Below are 19,865 nucleotides of genomic sequence, written 5' to 3' on the forward strand. Positions count from 1 at the left end.
ACGATTCAAACTAAAAATCATTAGTCTATTCCACCATTCGATAGTCGAAGTACAGTCTCTTTAAAAAATACTTCGACCCCCTAGTTCCCCATAGGCTTCCTAACAATTTTCTGATCGAAGGATAATCCTTCGATCGATGGATTAAAATCCTTTGAATCGTTCGAATTGCGCTAAATCCATCGACTTCGATATTCAAAGTCGATGGATTTCAATTCGGCAGTCGAATATCGAGGGTTAATTAACCCTCGATATTCGACCCTAGGTAAATTTGCCCCTTAGTGTACTTCGTTTCAGCGATGTAGTGTAGGAACATGGTCCAGCAGTTGCCTCCATTGAGAACTGTATTAACTCTCAGGATGGGGGAACCCACCAAGGTGTAACATGATACTTTACAACATCTACAGTATTTCATTATTCTTTTCATATTCTTGCCTTGTGCCCCCATCTTAAGATATACATTTAATCTGCTCTTACGGCTGTTGTTCCAGGGCAGTGCATCTGGACCCCCCGACCCTCCATATAAATTGGTAAGCACTACCCTTGTCTTAATATGGTTGGCTGGAAGAGTTAATTCTTCATTCATTTTTATGCCTTTTCTAAATAACATTGATTAAATATGGTTTCAACTATGAATTCTCACCTTTGTGAAGTTTGGATTAAACAGAAGGAGATCTTGTGCGCTTGATTGTTGGATAAAATTCCCCAAGTTAAAAGTGACCCAGCTTCCAAAATTTGCTGTGTCACAAACAGCACCTAAAAAGGAAAGCAACATCAGCAGCTGGTAAACCCTTTTTAACCAAAACCATGAAAGAAATACAGGATTAATTAGACAAGCCCAGAAACAACATAAGATCTTAGTAATAACTATCAGTGCTAGCCATAGATATTGCTTAGAGATATTGAGGTCTACTTCTACTACCCTGTAGGATTATTAATACCTCAAATACAGGTATGGGACCTGTTATCCAGAATGCTCAGGACCTGGGGTTTTGGATTTTTCCATAATTTGGGTCTTCATACATTAAGGGGCCCATTCACCAAGCTCAGGTGAATGAATAGAGGGGAAAAAAGCTTGAATCTCGCATAGTTTTTTGTGCTCCTCGACTATCAAATTGGCATAAATTTGCCTGAGTAGAATGATTCAAATAGATCGAGCGCAAAAACGCTGCGACTATTCGCCATTCGATAGTCGAAGTACTGGATCGAGCTCAAAAATGCTGCGACTATTCGCCCATTCGATAGTCGAAGTACTGTCTCTTTTAAAAATACTTTGACTGCCTACTTCGCCACCTAAAACCTACCGAATTGCTTTAAAATCCTATGGGAAAGTCCCATAGGCTTGTTTTCCAAGTTTTTGATCGAATAAAAAGGCATTCGATCGAATGAAAATCCTTCGAGCGAATATTCGATCAAGCGCCTATTCGCCTGGCGAATAGTCGCCAATTGGACTATTCGCCAGCACGTAAATTCGCCCGAATTGCCTATTCGATTCTATTCCCCAGTCTAATTTCGAGGGATTTAACCCTCGAAATTCGACCCTTGATACATCTGCCCCTAAGACTACGAGAAAATCTTGTAAGCATTGAATAAACCCAATATGCTGGTTTTGCTTCCTATGGGGATTAATTATATCTTAGTTGGGATCAAGTACAAGCTACTGTTTTATTATTACAGAGAAAAAGGAAATCATTTTTAAAAATGTGGGTTATTTGGATGAAATTGAGTCTATGGGAGACAACCTTTCTGTAATTTGGAGCTTTCCGGACAACTGGTTTCTGGATAATGAATGCCATACCTGTATTGATAATGTATCCCAATGGCAGCAGGATGCTGGAGGATGAGAAGGGGAAACTCAACAGACCAAATATATACAGATAGAGACCATATTAACCCCTTTTTTACTAGACAAATATTGTTTCTTATCTTGATAAATTTAATAATATTTCATTTAAAATCTAGCACCTAAAACAGTAGGGTTTATTGATCTTTAGACACCATAGTTTTGATAACTCTGAATGCACCACTTTACTAAGAATAACACACAGAACAAACCTCCGGAAAGAGAATTGTAGACCATGTAGCGTTTAATAAAATGATTGTAAATGTCCTCTTTTGTCCTTGTCGTCATTGAAGGATAACCAGTACTAAATCCTTGTATTCTGTTGAGGGATACAAAAATATTTTATTTATTATATCTTATTTGTATGGTGCCAGCCTATTTACACAAAACTTTACAGAGATTATACAACATTCACACCAGTCCTTGCCCCAGTAGAGCTTAGAGTCGTAGGGGTTATTTATTAAAGTCTGAATGAGAAAATTCCAGTTTTATTATTAAAAAATCTAAATTTTTAGTGGGACAAAAAACTAAAAATGTTCAGGATTTATTAAAGCCAGAAGCTGCAAAAAGTCAGAATCCTAAAATCCAGCATCTCAGACCTGCCTAAGTTGTATATAAGTGAATGGTTTGTATATAAGTTGTATATAAGTCAATGGGTCCCTATCCTGTTTGAAAGTTTCTGTGATGTGAGCTGGAATTAGCATAAAAATCTGACTATTTATGACTTTTTGGGCAAAAATCCAAAAAATTGTATTTGTCAAAAAATCGTACGATTCTGCAAAAAACCCCGAAAAAAATCGTACAATATGATTTTTCGTACATTTTTATGGGGGTTTTCCCCAAACCGATTAATTTGTGCTTTTAAAATAATTAATAAGGTCAAATATGGATTCTAGTTTGGTCAGACTTTTTTTATTTAAAAAATCTGAGAAATTCTAATTTTGATAAATAACCCTTGTGAAGTACCGATCACATTCACACAAAATAGGGTCAATTTGATCAGGAGGCAATTAACCTGACTGTATGTTTTATGAGTGCCAGAAGAAAGCAGAGTATGAAGAGAAAACTCAAGTAGACACAGTGAGACACATAAAAACCCCTTGCAGGTAGTGCCCAAGCTGGAATTGAACTTTTGTTATCCTGTATTTTTCCATAATGGAACTTTAGATAGAAATACATAAGATCCAGTTACTTGGGACTCTACCACCTTTTGTAGATTTTTGTTGTTTTGAGCCTTAACAAGATGGTATCTATGCCAAACTTACATTTCCTGGTAGGAGGAGCAGCTCATTGTAAGAGGCAGAAGTTCAAGAAGTGTTCTGTTAAACTCTGCAAGCACATCAACCAAATCTTTTTGGAACAGCATCTCCCAGTCTTGGGTTTCATAAGTAGAGAAGTTGGAACTCAGTTTTGTAAGCACAGTTGATAGCAATGTCTCCTTTATCATCTTTAACTGAGAAGTTGGCAAGCCTACCTAAGGGGGAAAATGAAGATATCATTTGTAACTATTCTAATTTTGTTAAACTTTAATGGTTATTGTTTTGGAAACTTTAATGGTTACAAGTTCTGTATTGTTTTGGAAACACATTTGTCCCTCCTGCTTATATGGAATTGCCATATTTAAACAGGTTCTGTTTGCCTGGGATTGTTTCTAAATGAATTTCCAAGCCAAGCCAAGGTATTTCTTTTCTAAAGCACATGTTTATTGGAGTTGTGTTTTCCATTAAAATAGAGCATTTTTCCTGCTAGTCAAATCTTTTGCATATTTATGAACATTTCAGACTTAGAATCAACTTAAAAATAAATGTTCTGGCTCAGTTATTAAAGTACTTTTTTTCCCCACTTTCCTAATTATTTTCACCAAAAACGTTCTCTAGCTAAACGTAGACAAAGTCTGCTTCAGACTTGACCTAAGTAGGGTTATATAGCTATTGATTGGTATTACTAACAGTCCATCAAGGTTTTTATACTATGGGCATGTAGTGATGGGCAAATCTGACCCATATTGCTTTGCCGAAAATATGAGAAAGGGCAAAAACTCGCAGAAATGCATTGAAGTCTATGGGTGACCACATTTTTGGGCATCATTTTTGCTGTGAAACTTGTTGAAAAATTGCTCATCACTTGGGCAGATATATGGACAGGGGCACCCTCATGTAGTTTAGATATCTTGATATAGATATCTTGAATGTAGTAGATGGTAGGTTAACCAACCACATTTCTTATAGTTGAATACATTGTAAATGGATATCTATTCTGTTGATTAGATTATTTTTTATTTATTGGTGTATATTAATATATCTGGAGAGAAACATGTGATGCCCCTTTGTTGTAGAGTAGGGCAATGCCTTATATATTTTTAGCAGAAGTACAGGGTTCTTCTTACATAATAGAGAGTCATTGTGGGGAATATATATCGATTTAGTAATTTTTTTTACTTGGGATAAAAAAAGGAAAAATAGATTATGTATTTACAACATTCTTCAAAGAATACCTCTTTTGCTTTAAGCGTAAAAGCAGTCACATATTCAGAAATGTTTTTAATGCCGATGAGGTTTAAGACTCTGGTCAGAAGCATGTAATTAGCAAGGACATCTTCTTTTACAAGGATTTCTGCAATTTCATTTGAGGTCAACATACCAAAAAGAACAGCCTGGAAACAAAATGGAGAACATTTATGGAATCATTCCCCTTCAATATTTACTGTATTTTTCATACATTTGGGTTCTGTCACATTTGCTTAAGTACTTACTATGTCAAGATCTGGATACAAATCTAGGAGGTCTGAGATGGCTGCTCTGGTGTAAAATCCACGGAAATTCAGCGTGATCCATTCAGCGCTACTTATTGTATCTGAAGCACATGCAGATCCTTAAGGAGAAAGAGCTTGTATTATAAAAAGAGCTGCCTTTATAGAGATACATAGGGCAGAGCCTTGAATCCAGTTCCTGCACTAGTGGATCATTTGGAAGAGTTGAACTTGAGGTTATGTTTTGTAATCAGTCTTGGAAACTGGGTGTTTCTTAGAGTATAAAAATTGTTAGGGAACTTGCAGTTACTAATGTCCATGGCATCCAACATTTTAGGTTCCTTCTGTTTCTTACCTGTCAAGCTGCGCTGTTGCAGAAGATAGGACTTGCAGTAGATGAAAGCAGAATCCACCTCCATTTTGCTCATTCTGGTAAGGACGTTATTTAACAGCTTGATTCTGAGATATTTAAAGACAAAATGTTAACAGAAAAAAGTGAATTCTCGCCAAACAAATTTTAGAATGATGGCCCACAGTGAGCTTTGTCTGCCAAAATAACTCACGTATTAGTCCCAAAATGCAAACAAAGGCATTTTTTGAGAGATTATGTGATTCAACTTTTTTGTGGAGACCACAATTTGCCATGGGCAAAAAACACCCATTGTGCCATCACAAGAAATGCTATAAGTAAATGTAAACCTTATTGCATTTACAAATACTGTTTACAGAATACCTTCACATGAGGGAAACTCATATGGAATTGACTTTGTATCCATTGGCTTTGTAGCCAATGTAGTTAAAGCTGTTGCCACTTACATTTCATGAAAGCCGTCACATGATATATTAATTGGAAGGGCTGAAATGTGAGATTCGTTGATTGCAGAAGAAAACTCCTCCAGCAGAACTGTAAAGACTTGCAGCCAGTTTGTTATGTTGGGCCCAACCATATTCTCGTGTTGTGCAGATAATATACTACTTAGTACATCCTGCTGTGTTTGAACACTGAGCTGATTGAGAAGTTTTTGTTCAACACACTGAGATATATTTGATGTCAGATCAGTAACCTAGAATGTAAGTCACAATAAATCTTAGATGGAACGCCCAAAAACATAAATCATGTTATGTCATTCTTGAAGCTATTCGTTCTTACAATGAACATGAATGACAGTCAATTGTCACAACAGATTCACAGTTGCTTCATGGTATCATGCAGCCATCTCCTGGTATCCAAAATCCCATCCCTCCACTCTCCTTTTCAGCTTCCAGTACCTTAATCTTAAGGAGGATTTCACACACACCCTACCAGGGCAGAACTTTCTAATATCAGCCTTTCCAGTAACTTCTTATGTGGCCTCCGAACACCCTTCTCAGGGCTACTTGTCATAAGTGCACCATGGCCAACTTATATAATATGTTCCTTCAACTATTGCCCTAACCATAAGTGGACCTGCCAGGTTAATAAACCTTCTCACTCCTTGGTGGGGCTTTAGCTTACTTGTCTACTGGCCTCTACATCCCTCACTTCTACAATGTGTTATGAAATAAAGTTCAAATAAAATACGTCTTCAGTATTTCTGGTCACCTTCCTTCCTCCAGAATGTTCTAGGGCAGGGCTCTCCAATCTTTTTTTTTTTTTACCAGTGAGCTACATTCAGATGTAAAAAGAGTTTGGAAACAATACAAACATAAAAAAAACTGTTCCTGGGTGGTGTAAAATAAGTGCTGTGATTGGCCATCTGGTAGCCAATATGTGGACTGGCAGCCTACAGAAGGCTCTGATTGGCTGTTTTTTATGCATCCAAAACTTGCCTCCACACCAGAATTTCAAAAACAAGCACCTGCTTTGAGGCCACTAGGAGCAACATCCAAGGGGTTGGTGAGAAACATGTTGCTCATGAGCCACTATGATTAAATGTTTGTAACACAAAACACATAAGGCTGTGGACACAATAAATTTTTTTTGACTTTGAACGAATTGCCTGGTGGAAGATTGCTTTATTGAGTGCCTGCTCCAAAGAATTTTCGGTTTGTCCGCTCCCTGTGCTGAGGGCTCAGGGTGGTGCACCTGGACCTCTGCCTCTATGTGGTGAGTAAACACTTACAATTTGGAGACCCTAGCCTCAGATTTATTAGCTCATGAGCTCATGGGGATTACCGTACTAGGGAATTCCTGCCCTCCATCTTCTTCTTCTTCTGGTCATAAATGGAATGTACACCCTCATTTTACTATGCCTTATGGTGGACAAACATATACACTACAATTCTGTATAACTTTATATACCTTTCATCACTCTACAAACCTCCATAATCTGCTCCTATCATTCAGTCCAAAGAAGTAATGGCACTCTTTGTCTGCGCATACATTAATTCTATGACCTTTTATACATTCCCAAGTATTGCCAGATAGTTGTCATTCAAAACATATTTATATCTGGAGCATCAACTATCAAAAACACACCCATATAATATATATAAGATTATATTTGATAAATTAACATATTCAGAATTCTGATTCCAAATTATTTCCATTGGAAACATAACCGAATGACTAATGCTGTTGTGCACTGCAGACATAACTATATGGAGAACAGCATATAGATTATATATATGTAAATACAGATTTCATACCATACCTGTCCCATATTATCCTTTAGACGTTCCAAATATTTCATTATTTCTTCATAGGACTCCAAACTGCTGACCTTTTGGAACACAATGCTTGTCATTATGTCACTGCACAAGCTATCTGATATTACTGTTAAATCAGCCAGTTCTTCTGCTGTAAGAGCACCTGAGTATTTCACCTGCAATGGAATAATATTTTAGCTTTACATGTAACTGAGGAGGTACTGTACAATTGACTAAATGGACGATTGATCTTTTATTGGAATACTTTTAAATATCAATTTAATTAACATTTAAAACAACTGGCATTTTTATTTAACATATACAGTATTAGAAAGTTACATTGTCATTCATTAGACAAAATAAATTTTTTTTGGTTTAAGTCCCCTTTAAAAAATGTAAAGCTTTCAGAATCTATGGTAGCTCTTCTCTTACAAGCAATGAAATGGTCTTGCGGACATGTTTACCTTGCTGAAATTGCTGTGAAATAAAAGCAGATCGTGGAACGTTGCCAGATATGTAAAATTTCCCAGGTTTTCATTGACCCATTGCATAAAACTCGTAAAGTTGCACGATTCCCCTGCAAACAAATTGAATGAGTTATGGGACTGTTTGCTTCAGGCAGAGCGAGGGATAAATTACGACCTGATCTTACCTCCAGTGATAGCTTTATTATTGAGGAATGATTTGATATAGAGATTGTAGAGGCTGTGTTTGGTGGAATAAGGCAGATTCTCGTAGATCTTGTTAAAACCCCTTAACCTAAAATGTATAACAAGCAGGATTATGGAACAGTCATAAAAATAGAAAAATCTGTTAAAATGTAATGCAGTAGGACTCTTATATAAACAATGGGCAAATTTGAACCTGAGTAGCAACCCATAGCAACCAACCAAATATTTGCATAAGGCCTATAATTAATGGCGGCAGCACCTGAAATGAGTAAGGTAATACTGTAATACTCTGCCATTTTTACATTGAGCAAATAAAGATATATTTTTTATTGGAAGATTGGCTGCTGTCCATACATTTTTATTTTGGATACATATACAGTTTGGGAACGGTTTGGAAACGAGGGCTTGAGCTGCAAGCTCAAAGCTTTAGAAAAAGTGGCCGGAGGGCTACGAAACGCGTCAAGCGTGATGGTTCTATATACACATGGCGTTCTTTTGTATTGATTTTTCAATGGATTGAATAAATACTGGATTTTATACAAAATACTCCACGTGGTGCTCCATGCTTATCATTTGTCAATGGGACTGCTTTTGCAAACCATTTCTAGAACTTGATGGGCTGAGATACTTACACTGACTGATAGGAATCACAAGAAATATTGGTCTCCAGCCATGAAATCTGAGCTGCATTTATATGAGGAAGAAGGAATTGCAAATAGTCTTCAAACCATTCACCCCAGAGTTCTGGTGGAAAGTGTTGGAAGTAGGGATTCAGCCTATCTAGGAATAAGGATAGCATGGCATCCTGGATCTTATCGTTGGGTAGGATGCCGATGTTAGCCTATATAGCAAGAGAAAATACCAAGGTTAATGAAAGTCATGGAGACTTGTTTTCATCAAACAATAACACACAACATATATACTGTACATCAATGCAAACAGTATTTCAACTGCAATGTTCTACGCTCATAAAGGGTCACTATACCACTATACCAAGCCCAACAGGTTTTGCCACCAACATGCATTTCTACAGCTGAGTTACTGACTGGTTTTGCCTCCAATAAGGATTAATTATATCTTTGTTTGGATCAAGTACAAGCTACAGTTTTATTATTACAGAGAAAAAGGAAATCATTTCTTAAAATTTGGATTATTTCCATAAAATGGAGTCTATGGGAGACAGCCTTTCCATAATTTGGAGTTTTCCGGATAACAGGTTTTCGAATAACGGATCCCATACCTGTACAAGGAACTGTATTATTATTATGGAGAAAAGGCTTGTCATTAAAAAAAATATCTTAAAACAGACTTTTATTAGGAAGTTATTTGTGAAAATTACCTCATTGACAGCAACATTAAACTGTGTGATGTATTCAACAATTTTCCTGTACTCAGCTCTTCGGACTAGAGCCAGAATCTGTGTGGAGCGCAACGTATCATTAAGCGCCGACCTCACCGTCAGTCCAGCCAGTTGTGATGGAGACATTAAATCCAACACCCGAAACTGCCAAAAAAGAATTATTTTGTTAATTTTAGGTATACCAACAACCCAACCATTTGCAGTTTACAGTTTCAGCACCATTTTACTCTCATGGTTAGTGATGGGCGAATCGGTGGTGTTCGGAAAACTACTGTGAAACTGCGAAAAGTTCACAAAACGCATTGAAGTCAATGGACGGCAAAATAATATTGATGCGAACAACAATTTTTATACGCGCTGCTATTATGTCCAAATGCATTAAGGTCAATTTGTGTCTGAATAATTTTGACGTGCGACAATTTTTTTTCTCCGGCGAATTGTCGCCGCAGTTTCGCAAATTAATTTACTTGCAGCGAAACGCAGAAATTCACCTCAAATTACTGTCTGCCAAATTTATTCGCCCATCACTACTCATGGTGCACCAAAGAACTGTTGTACATACTAAGTTGAAAACATACATTCTTTTGGGGGAACCATCATCTATAAACATGCGAAAATAAGGATCCTCCCCAAATGCTTTGGTGTTGTCCACTTGTGCAGCAAATAAAGCAGTATGGACACCTTGCAGTTGCATCCAACAAGGGGGAAAAAAAAAGTTCACATGGAGGAACTTACTATTCTATTAGGGGAGGGGCAAATAATTACTGTTTAGGTATAATTATTCTTCCATATGATACATCCTTTATATTGTGAAAAGCAAATCACATACTTTATTTTGTCAACCCCGCATATGGATACCTTGACCTGACAATAGTGTTTATTGGGTTGCCACCAACTGCCCCTCAAACCCTAGATAAGATATGCAATATCGTAATAGGGTTAAATCTAATCTTAGAATTATGGGATTTGGTTGTTTATTGCAGGGAAAGGAATGATTTCTTGTTGGTATTGACTTATAAGTTTATGGTAGCTTTTATAGTAGAAATGTTTCATATTTTTTTCCATTACAAAACATTTTTGGGTATTGTGTATTTTAATGAATAGTGTGATGTGGGGTTTTAAATGGGATGCATTTGACTGTGGGATGTTTTTGGTTTAACAGAAAGGATCATTGTTTAAATCACAATCCAGTTTATCATTAATCCGGTGAAAGACAGATTGGGATCGGCATCATTGTCTCTACATTTAATTTTATAATGACATTGCATCTCAATATTAACCTGTAGACTTCACAGAGACTTTTCTCACAAAGGACCCCTTATAATCACATCACAATTTTTTTCCTTTGAATTAATCTCATCTCATTGGGCCCTTTGAACCACCATTTATTCCACCATTTATTTGGGGAAATGGTCTTATGGGCCTGAAACATCAACAGATGATTTTTGCAGATGGGTTGACAGATAATGGGCCCTGAGGGACCCCTGTGAGATTTATATCTTATAACATGTAGTGGGAAAAGTTGCAACATGAAGGAAGCCATAAACCTTGTGTGTTGTTGTTTGTAGCAGTGATTAAAGGGAACAGAAGAGATATTTGCCCTTAAGCTTGTTTTTGTATGATGTCCAGGTGCTCCTTCCCCCTACTAGTAATATGTAATGTAAATGCATAGAACAAGCACATGCATAATAGGCACCTTTGTTGCTGGGTCTAGACAACACATGCAGAGAGCCATGAATACAAGGAAGGAGGCCATAGGGGAGAGTTTATGGTAAATTATTGGGGGGGGGGCAAACGCTTTCTTCATAGGGGTTATGGGAAATTGTACAACAGTTCTCCATACAAGCTTGTAGGCAGAAGGCTTTAGCTGACTCTGAAAAGACTTTCATTTATAAAGGTTTGGCACTGTAGTTTAAAGGAGAAGGAAAGCTACTGAAGCAGTTAATTGCCAAAAGATTAGCCACAATAGTGCAAGCTATAACACTACATTTATTCTGCAGAATGCTTTACCATACCTGAGTAAACAGCTTTAGAAGCTCTCTGTTTGTTTGGTATAGCAGCTGCCATATTAGCTTGGTGTGACATCACTTCCTGCTCACTCATAGCTCTGGGCTCAGATTACAGCAGGGAGGGGAGGAGGTAGGAAGGAGGGGGGGAAAGGAAAGGGGAGAGGGAGAGAGGAGCAAACTGAGCATGCTCAAGCCCTAGCCCTGGAGGTTTAAGCTGAAAACAGGAAGTCTGATACAGAAGCCCATGAGTACACAATAGAAGGAATGCAGTGTTTCATTTGACAGAGGACTCAGCAGCATTACTTTAAGGGTTTACTGGTGTATTTATAGAGACCTTTCTAATAAAGCTTACTTAATTTTAGCCTTTCCTTCTCCTTTATGGTTTTAGTTTATGGTTATGTAGTAATACATAGGTCACATGTCACTTGAATATTACATTTCTTTACAGGAAGTTTCATTATCACTTCCTGTCCATAATCAACAGCTAAACTCCTCTCTGTCACCCATGGAGGGAGGTATTGGGTCTTTTGCTCTGCCCCCAAGTGTGATGCCTCTGCAGTGGCAGCCATGGGACCAGGTGTGTATTTGACCAACATAGATAAGAACAAGGGCTATATAGCACATTAGTGCTTTTAATTGTATTAACATTCTAAAGGGGTCCTCTTTTATTCCAAGAACTCCGCCTTTCTTGTATATTTTGAGTGCTTTTTATTTTTTGTGCAGAAGTAGCATGATCTTCACGCACCCAGTGGGCAGGAAGTAGGACAACATAGTGACTGCAGTGACAGATAAATTGAATTGACAGAAAATTACAGGTTGGTCCATGTAGTCTGCCCATTAATTGTGCTTTTAAGTCACTAAAATGCCTGGTTTCCATCCAATCTATGTGTATGACTTTAGCAACCTCCACATATGTAGGAAGGCCATTGTTTGCATTTACAGAGCAGGTGTTAGAGAATAGAGGAGCCACACCTGTATTACATATTAGCTTCTCCCTTTCCACAACAGATGTTGTGTTCCTGCTTCTAGCTATCTGTCATCTTGATTGTTCTTTAATGTCTAAATTGTGATGTACAGTATATGAATAACGTGCATGATCATTTCATATGATGCCTACACTGGCCTTGTGTTATCGACTATGGATATATATATATATAATAGCCATTCAACTGGTGCATATTGTATGTAATGTTTTAACCATATATATGTTATAATTAATGGTATCCATCAGAGACAGAATATGTGTTTGGTAGATGACCTGATCAAGAATACAGAGGATGGGCAAGGTATTGGGGTATGTTTGTGGGCATTACGTTTCTGCTTACTTGAAGCTTACTTGCAGCATCTGGCACATGCAGGTATATCTATTTCTCCAATGACTTAAATAGTAGGGATGCACCGAATCCAGGATTCGGTTCGGGATTTGTGGACTTTTTGTCACAAAACAAGGAAGTAAAAAAATGTTTCCCCTTCCCACCCCTAATTTGCATATGTAAATTAGGATTCGGATTAGTTTCGGTATTCACGGAGGTTCGGCCCAAATTTTTCGCAGAGGATTCGGGGGTTCAGCCAAATCCAAAATAGTGTATTTGATACATCCCTACTAAATTGTGTGTAATGTGCAAACCCCCCGATGCATCAATAAAGTCTTCACCTTCTAAATCATTTCCATACACTCTATGTGAACAGCATATTACCAGGAATTTAATTTTCCTTTTTTTGCTAACTGTGCCCTCTGTTTTGTTGATCCTTTCTGGAACAGGAGATGATCAGGGACAGGGTTCAATGATTAAATCACTGCACTGTTTTTATGGTCTATGGACAATTTCCCTGTATCCTTAGGCAAGTCACCAAAAATGAGTAAAATGCAGTCATTGTGTCATAAAAATGAGTTTCACTATGTTTAAAATACTGGAAACATTGTTATTGTGCTAGTATAATGAGTAGTGTATAGTGATGGGCGAATTTGCGCCATTTCGCTCCGGCGCTCGTTTTTGATGCCGGCGTCCGTTTTTTCGAAAAAAAAAAAATTTGACGCCGGCAGATTTTTTCCGCGAATTTTCGCGGGTGTTTCGCGAATTTATTCGCTGGCGGCGAATCGCGCGAATTCGCCCATCACTAGTAGTGCAGAAGACAATCCCTAATGAAAGTGGAAGGATATCAAATATTCAAGTACGTGAAGCCTATACTTGTATTGCTCCACTTAAAGAGTAAAGATCAGATGATAAATCCATAGTAAGGTTTTTTTTATCAAGTATGTTAAGGGGCTGTGAATGTTTCTCATACTGTGGCTACAGTTGTAGTGTATGTTATGTTGTCTTCTCCTTTGACTGGGACCGTGGTTGTGGTTGTCAGAAGAAAAATAATGCTACAATGGTTGAGTAGGGTATTAGTGATGGAGATTAGAAAACAGTACCATTAGGAGCTCTGGGTTCAGATCTGCTGGATATGATAATCCCATTTAGTTTAGTGAGGGTACTTCAGCATAGCTGACCTTCGGTGCAGAGGAGCTATGTAATATATTCCACGCATAGGATGGAATAAATTACTGGTCCCCTGCACTAGGTGCTTTCTGGGATAATGTCAGGTGTTCTTTGGGACACTTAAAACTGTCCAGCTGTAAAGCAGTGCCCATGAGTTGCCTTCTGAGACACCACTTTTAAAGGAAAACTATACCCCCGAAATGAATACTTAAGCAACAGATAGTTTATATCAAATTAAGTGGCATATTAAAGAATCTTACCAAACTAGAATATATATTTAAGTAAATATTGCCCTTTTACATCTCTTGCCTTGAGCTACATTTTGTGATGGTCTGTGTTTTGCCTCGGAGATCACCTGACCAGAAATACTGCAGCTCTAACTGTAACAGGAAGAAGTGTGGAAGTAAAAGACACAACTCTGTCTGTTAATTGGCTCATGTGACCTAACAAGTATAGTTTGTTTGGTATGTTTGTGTGCATCGTGAATCATACGAACCCAGGGGGCAGCCCTTATTTTTTAAAATGGCAGTTTTCTATTTATGATTACCCAATGGCACATACTACTGAATAAGTATATTATTATGAAAATTTTATTTTGAAGCAGGGTTTTACATATGAGCTGTTTTATTCAATATATATTTATAGAGACCTACATTGTTCGGGGGTATAGTTTTCCTTTAATATTGGTTCATAATTGTTTTGCATAGAGTAGGCCCTAGGTCTCTGTTCTACAATGAAAATGTATCCAGATGGACTGATATAGCTTTAATTTTGTGCAATACTAATGTGGAAGCAGATGAACTAACTATAACATGTTCATCTATGTGATTCATCTATAGAGTGTAAAACATAAAGTATTTTTAGATATGGATGTATATTACAAGGGTTCAGTGATATTGCTTTTATATATTTATATCCAGTCTTCTAAACATTCAGTCTTGCATTTTCTGTAGATTATTAGAGGGAAAACTATACCCCCCGAACAATGTAGGTCTCTATAAAAAAATATTGAATAAAACAGCTCATATGTAAAATCCTGCTTCATGTAAATAAATCATTTTGATAATAATATACTTTTTTAGTAGTATGTGCCATTGGGTAATCATAAATAGAAAACTGCCATTTTAAGAACTAAGGGCCGCCCCTGGGATTCTGCGATTTACAGTGCACACAAACAAACCTAACACAGCATACATGTTAGGTCACATGAGCCAATTAATGGACAAAGTTCTGTCTTTTGCTCCCACACAATCTGAGCTGCAGTATTTCCGGTCAGGTGATCTCTGAGGCAGCACACAGACCATCACAAAATGGAGGCTCAAAGTAAAAGATGTAAAAGGGCAATATTTACTTTAATATATATTCCAGTTTGGTAAGATTCTTTAATATGCCACTTAATATGATATAAATCTGTTGCTTACGTATTCATTTTGGGGGTAATGCTGTATCCTCAGTAAAATTGTGATACATTTTATTTGTGATTGTTATTACTTGGTGGAGTAATTTCTATTAAGTACAGCATATTTGGATATTTGGATTTTTATACTTCAAGGGCGTTATTTATCAAAGTCCGAATTTATCTCAATATTTTCTGCTACAAACTCCAATCAAATCCACTTGGGTTTTTTGCGCTTATTTATTATTACATTTTCCCGAAAATTTGCTTCGCGGAAAAGAATCTGATTTTCAGTATTTTTTCGGATTTATCATCTGGTTTCCACAATTTTATCGTATTTTTCACCACAAAACTCAGATTTTTGCAAGAAAACTCAGAAACCCAGAGCATATCAAAAAATCATTGGGACTTCTCCCATTGATTTATATGCAACCTCGACAGGTCTGAGGTGCCGGACTTTCTGATTCAGACTCGGGGTTCAATAAATTCCGAAAAATGTGTGATTTTTTTTAAAAAATCACACATTTTTTGTGATTTTTGCATTCGGAGTTTAGTAAATAACCCCTAAGTCTGCTAGAAATTCATGTAAACATTAAATAAACCCAATAGGCTGGTTTTGCTTCCATAAGGGTTAATTGTATCTTATTTTGGATCAACTACAAGGTACTATTTTATTATTACAGAGAAAAAGGAAATATTTTTTTAGAAATTTGATTATTTGTATAAAACGGAGTCTATGGGAGATGGCCTTTCCGTAATTCGGAGATTTCTGGATAACAGGTTTCCTGATAACAGATCCTATACCTGTACAATTAGGGGAATATTCTAGTGCTTTAAGATTAGTCAAGAGTTTAAGAAATTGAAGTGAAAAGATGTTAGGATGTGGGGTTAAGCATTAAGCAAACAAAGATGAAAGATGCTGGAAAGATGAATTGGAGAGAAACTGTTTTATTGTCCTTGTCCATATGTTCTTAGATGTCACCATACTATAAGTGGACCTGAGTGATGTTAGTTATGTACATGTACATACAGTTTAGTCCAACCAGTAGCAGCCCTGTTAGTTTCTTTGCGTCTAACATAAATTAGTACTAAAATAAAATAAAGAAAAGCCATAAAATACAGGCTTAGAAACTTCAAAACCCCACAAAACAATAAGGTTTTAAATGAATATTTATTGAAAGCAAATAAAGACACAGGTAGGAAAGGTGCCTTGACTTTGAAGAACATCTTGTGCACCGTGACAAGGCAAACATGACTATGACCAACTGGCTCAGATTTCCAAATGTACATACAGGTAAATAAAACATCACACTACATAAATATCACCATCACATAAATGCCAAAGCACATACATCCTCTGAATGTCTTGTCAAAACATTTTGATGCTGGAGTGGTTATGGGGTTGGGAGGTAGATGTTTTATATAGTGACTTCACAATATTCTGGATTATTTCCAGTTTTTAAAGAGCATGGTTCTACCAAGTGGGACATCGCTGTAGATATCATTCCAGATTCCCAAATTATCTGCTTTACTGTAGACAAGCAGAAGAACTTGAATCATTGGCTTGGAAAGGTGCTTTAGATGCCTAAGCCAGCATGTCGTCTTCATCAGGCAGTCAAGAGGTGGCTTCCAAACAAGCCCAACATTTCTACTAAAAGACTTTATTCAAAGTCCATAAACATTTAAAAAAGTTCTTCGCTATCATGGGGATAAAAAGGTATTGCTACTGATCAAACTAAACATGATAATATAATGAGAGGTTGAATCAGTGTTTTCTCGTTGAGTTTGTTGCAACTGACCTATTTTAACTGCAATCCAGGTGTGTTGCTCCTCTCTTGATACAGCAAGATTTGTATTTTTAAAGCAATTTAGATACATGAATACAGTCAACTAGTCAATATAAGCAATTATAAGGGATGCACCAAATCCAGGATTCGGTTTGGGATTCGGCCTTTTTCAGCAGGATTCGGATTTGGCTGAATCCTTCTGCACGTCTGAACCGAATCCTAATCCTAATTTGCATATGCAAATTAGAGGGAAATCGCGTGACAAAACAAGAAAGTAAAAAAAGTTTCCCCTTCCCACTGCTAATTTGCATATGCAAATTAGGAATTGGATTAGGTTCGGTGTTCGGCCAAACATTTCGCAAAGGATTCAGGGGTTCGGCTGAAACCAAAATAGTGGATTCGGTGCATCACTAGCAATTATCTAATAAGCAATATCCAAGATGTTCCAACATCTTTCATAATCTAGAATGTTGGTTCTCCCAAGGCTAAACTCAACAAATCAATGTCTATTTTTTTCTGTGTGTATTAATTATGTCCCCTGTTATTTTAACATGTGGTTGTATTAACAGAAGGCATGAAGTGTGCAGCACAGAGAATAGACAATTAGTTAGGTCAGGTCATTACAGGACATAAATGTAAGCCATAAGTTCTTTTGTTTGTGTGTCAGCAGTTATTTTAATTAGTGTAAGGATCAGATGTCATATAAAGAGTTATTATATTGCACAGAAAGCAAAATAGAAAGCCTTCATAGGAATTTAATTGAGGTGGTTGGTGTGATATATTTGCATAGGTATGCATGGAAAGGGGCCAATAAAAATATGTAGGATGCCAGGAGGATTTTAAAATTTACGGATATAAACAAGAGTAAATGATACAGGGAAAGTAGACTCAATTGATGCATCTGGCGCACACAATCACAACCCAATCTTTTCTGTTTGCAAAATGTATGGGTTTACAGAATGACGTATTCAGTATACCAATGCTTTTTTTAAAGGAGAAGGAAAGCTACGGAGGCATTTTATTGCTAATAGATTAGCTGCAATAGTGCAAGCTAGAATGCTATATTTATTCTGTAGAATGTTTTACCATACCTGAGTAAAAAGCTCTAGAAACTCTCTGTTTGTTTAGGATAGAAGCTGCAGTATTAATGTGGTGTGACATCACTTCCTGCCCGAGTCTCTCCCTGCTCTGGGCTCAGATTACAGTAGAGAAGGGGGGGGAGAGGAGCAAACTGAGCATGCTCAAGCCCTAGCCCTGGAGGTTTCAGCTGAAAACAGGAAGTCTGATACAGAAGCCCATGAGTACACAATAGAAGGAAAGAAATGCTGTGTTTCTTTTGACAGGGGACTCAGAGCAGCACTACTTTGGGGGTTTACTGGTATATTATGATGGACCTTTCTGATAAGGCTTACTTAGTTTTAACCTTTCCTTCTCCTTTAAGGGATGGTATTTTCCAATATTGATATGGGTGCAGAGGATCGGTTTTTCTATCTGTATTAATTATGCACCATGTTATAATATAAAAATGTAAAGTGGAACTATCACAAAAATGAAAATTCAATATTAGCTTCAGCATACTGAAATAAGAAACTTTCTAAATACAATCAATTAAATATTCTGCATAATAATAATCAAGTTTATCTTCACTATCCCTCTCTCAGCATCTGTTTCTCTTCATTCTGTCTTCATTCAGCAGTTGGATGTCAGATATTCATTGACAGTTAGACGCAATATATCTTATAGGGGGGCTCCTTTTGCCTAGAAGATGTATTAGAGCTCACTCTATTAAAATCACCAGACATCATGTCTCTCTACATGCAGGATTTGTGCAAAAGGCAGTTATTTTGTTACATTTTGTTTGTACTGGAATCAGTTATTTAAGTGGCTCTAATACACCTGCTGGGAAAGGGAGCCCCCCCCCTATAAGATATATTGGATCTAACTGTCAATGAATATCTGACACCCAGCTGCTGCATGAAGAGAGAATGAAGAGAAACAGATGCTGAGAGAGGGATAGTGAAGATTAACTTGATTATTTCAGAAATTATGCAGAATATTATTTGATTGTATTTAGAAAGTTTCTTATTTCAGTATAACAAAGCTTATATTAAATTTTTATTTTCGCAATAGTTCCCCTTTACGGTAAAAACCTGAAACCCAGTGAAAACCCTCAACACATTTTTTCTCACTTTAAAACAAGGTTTATAAGAGGGTGTTGGAAAGTTATAGGATTTTTAACATACTGTACAATAAAATAGAATATTAGCTGAGCTTGAGGCATATTGTCTGTATAAAGAACATTTCATTAAGCAAACAAAAAGATGTTCTGCAAGCTGTTAAAGGGACCTAAGGGACCAAGATTAGGATGAATATAGTTAAAACTGGTGCATATGATTTTCAGGGTCTAGATACTACTCTCATATCAGGAAGGCACCAATGGGCTTTAAGCAAATCCAATTAAGACTGAGCCGTTCCTACTATATCATACCCATAAATAAGTAAGGAGGAGAGTGTATTACATAGGGGGCACATAAATTATTTTCAGGGAAAAAGAAAATTAAGAAAACAAAAAGAAATGTAAATGTCTTCTGTTAGGACCTTTCAATCCACATTCAGGTCAGGTCCTAGGACAGGATACAATATCTGTTGTAACTTACTTCATCAAGATTTGGATAATATAATAGAGTGTCATTATAGGTTGATTGTTCGCAGAAGCGGCCCATATTTGAAAGCAGCCATTTGTACTGGTCTTGTAAACCAGAGGAGCATGGGGCATCTGGAAAGAAAAATATGGTTGTAGTATAATATATGGTCATTATTGTCGTAGCACAACAAATACACAATAAGTTGTACTTGCACATTGTCTCAGTCATATCAATTATGCTGAATTAGGCGCAATGCAATATTCAGGGCACATGGAAGCTAAAGATCTTTGGAATGAA

The 19,865-nt window shown here is 37.0% G+C and overlaps 1 protein-coding gene across 1 annotated transcript in view; it reads right to left on the reverse strand.

Moving 5' to 3' along the window:
* thdl20.L (thyroid hormone down-regulated protein (gene 20) L homeolog) overlaps positions 1–19,865 on the reverse strand; it is an 88,073-nt gene that overhangs the window by 24,035 nt on the left and 44,173 nt on the right. Inside the window, exons 54-66 of the mRNA XM_041576197.1 lie at positions 19,581–19,699; positions 9,228–9,392; positions 8,521–8,729; positions 7,870–7,976; positions 7,682–7,794; positions 7,223–7,393; positions 5,406–5,653; positions 4,945–5,048; positions 4,593–4,711; positions 4,335–4,493; positions 3,106–3,314; positions 2,053–2,159; positions 641–753 (exon numbers count right to left, since the gene is read on the reverse strand). Of these exons, the coding sequence (XP_041432131.1) occupies positions 641–753; positions 2,053–2,159; positions 3,106–3,314; positions 4,335–4,493; positions 4,593–4,711; positions 4,945–5,048; positions 5,406–5,653; positions 7,223–7,393; positions 7,682–7,794; positions 7,870–7,976; positions 8,521–8,729; positions 9,228–9,392; positions 19,581–19,699 (1,943 nt within the window). The remainder of the gene's footprint in view (positions 1–640; positions 754–2,052; positions 2,160–3,105; positions 3,315–4,334; positions 4,494–4,592; positions 4,712–4,944; positions 5,049–5,405; positions 5,654–7,222; positions 7,394–7,681; positions 7,795–7,869; positions 7,977–8,520; positions 8,730–9,227; positions 9,393–19,580; positions 19,700–19,865) is intronic.

Source organism: Xenopus laevis, chromosome 9_10L (genome assembly GCF_017654675.1).
Source record: "Xenopus laevis strain J_2021 chromosome 9_10L, Xenopus_laevis_v10.1, whole genome shotgun sequence".
Classification (NCBI taxonomy): domain Eukaryota; kingdom Metazoa; phylum Chordata; class Amphibia; order Anura; family Pipidae; genus Xenopus; species Xenopus laevis.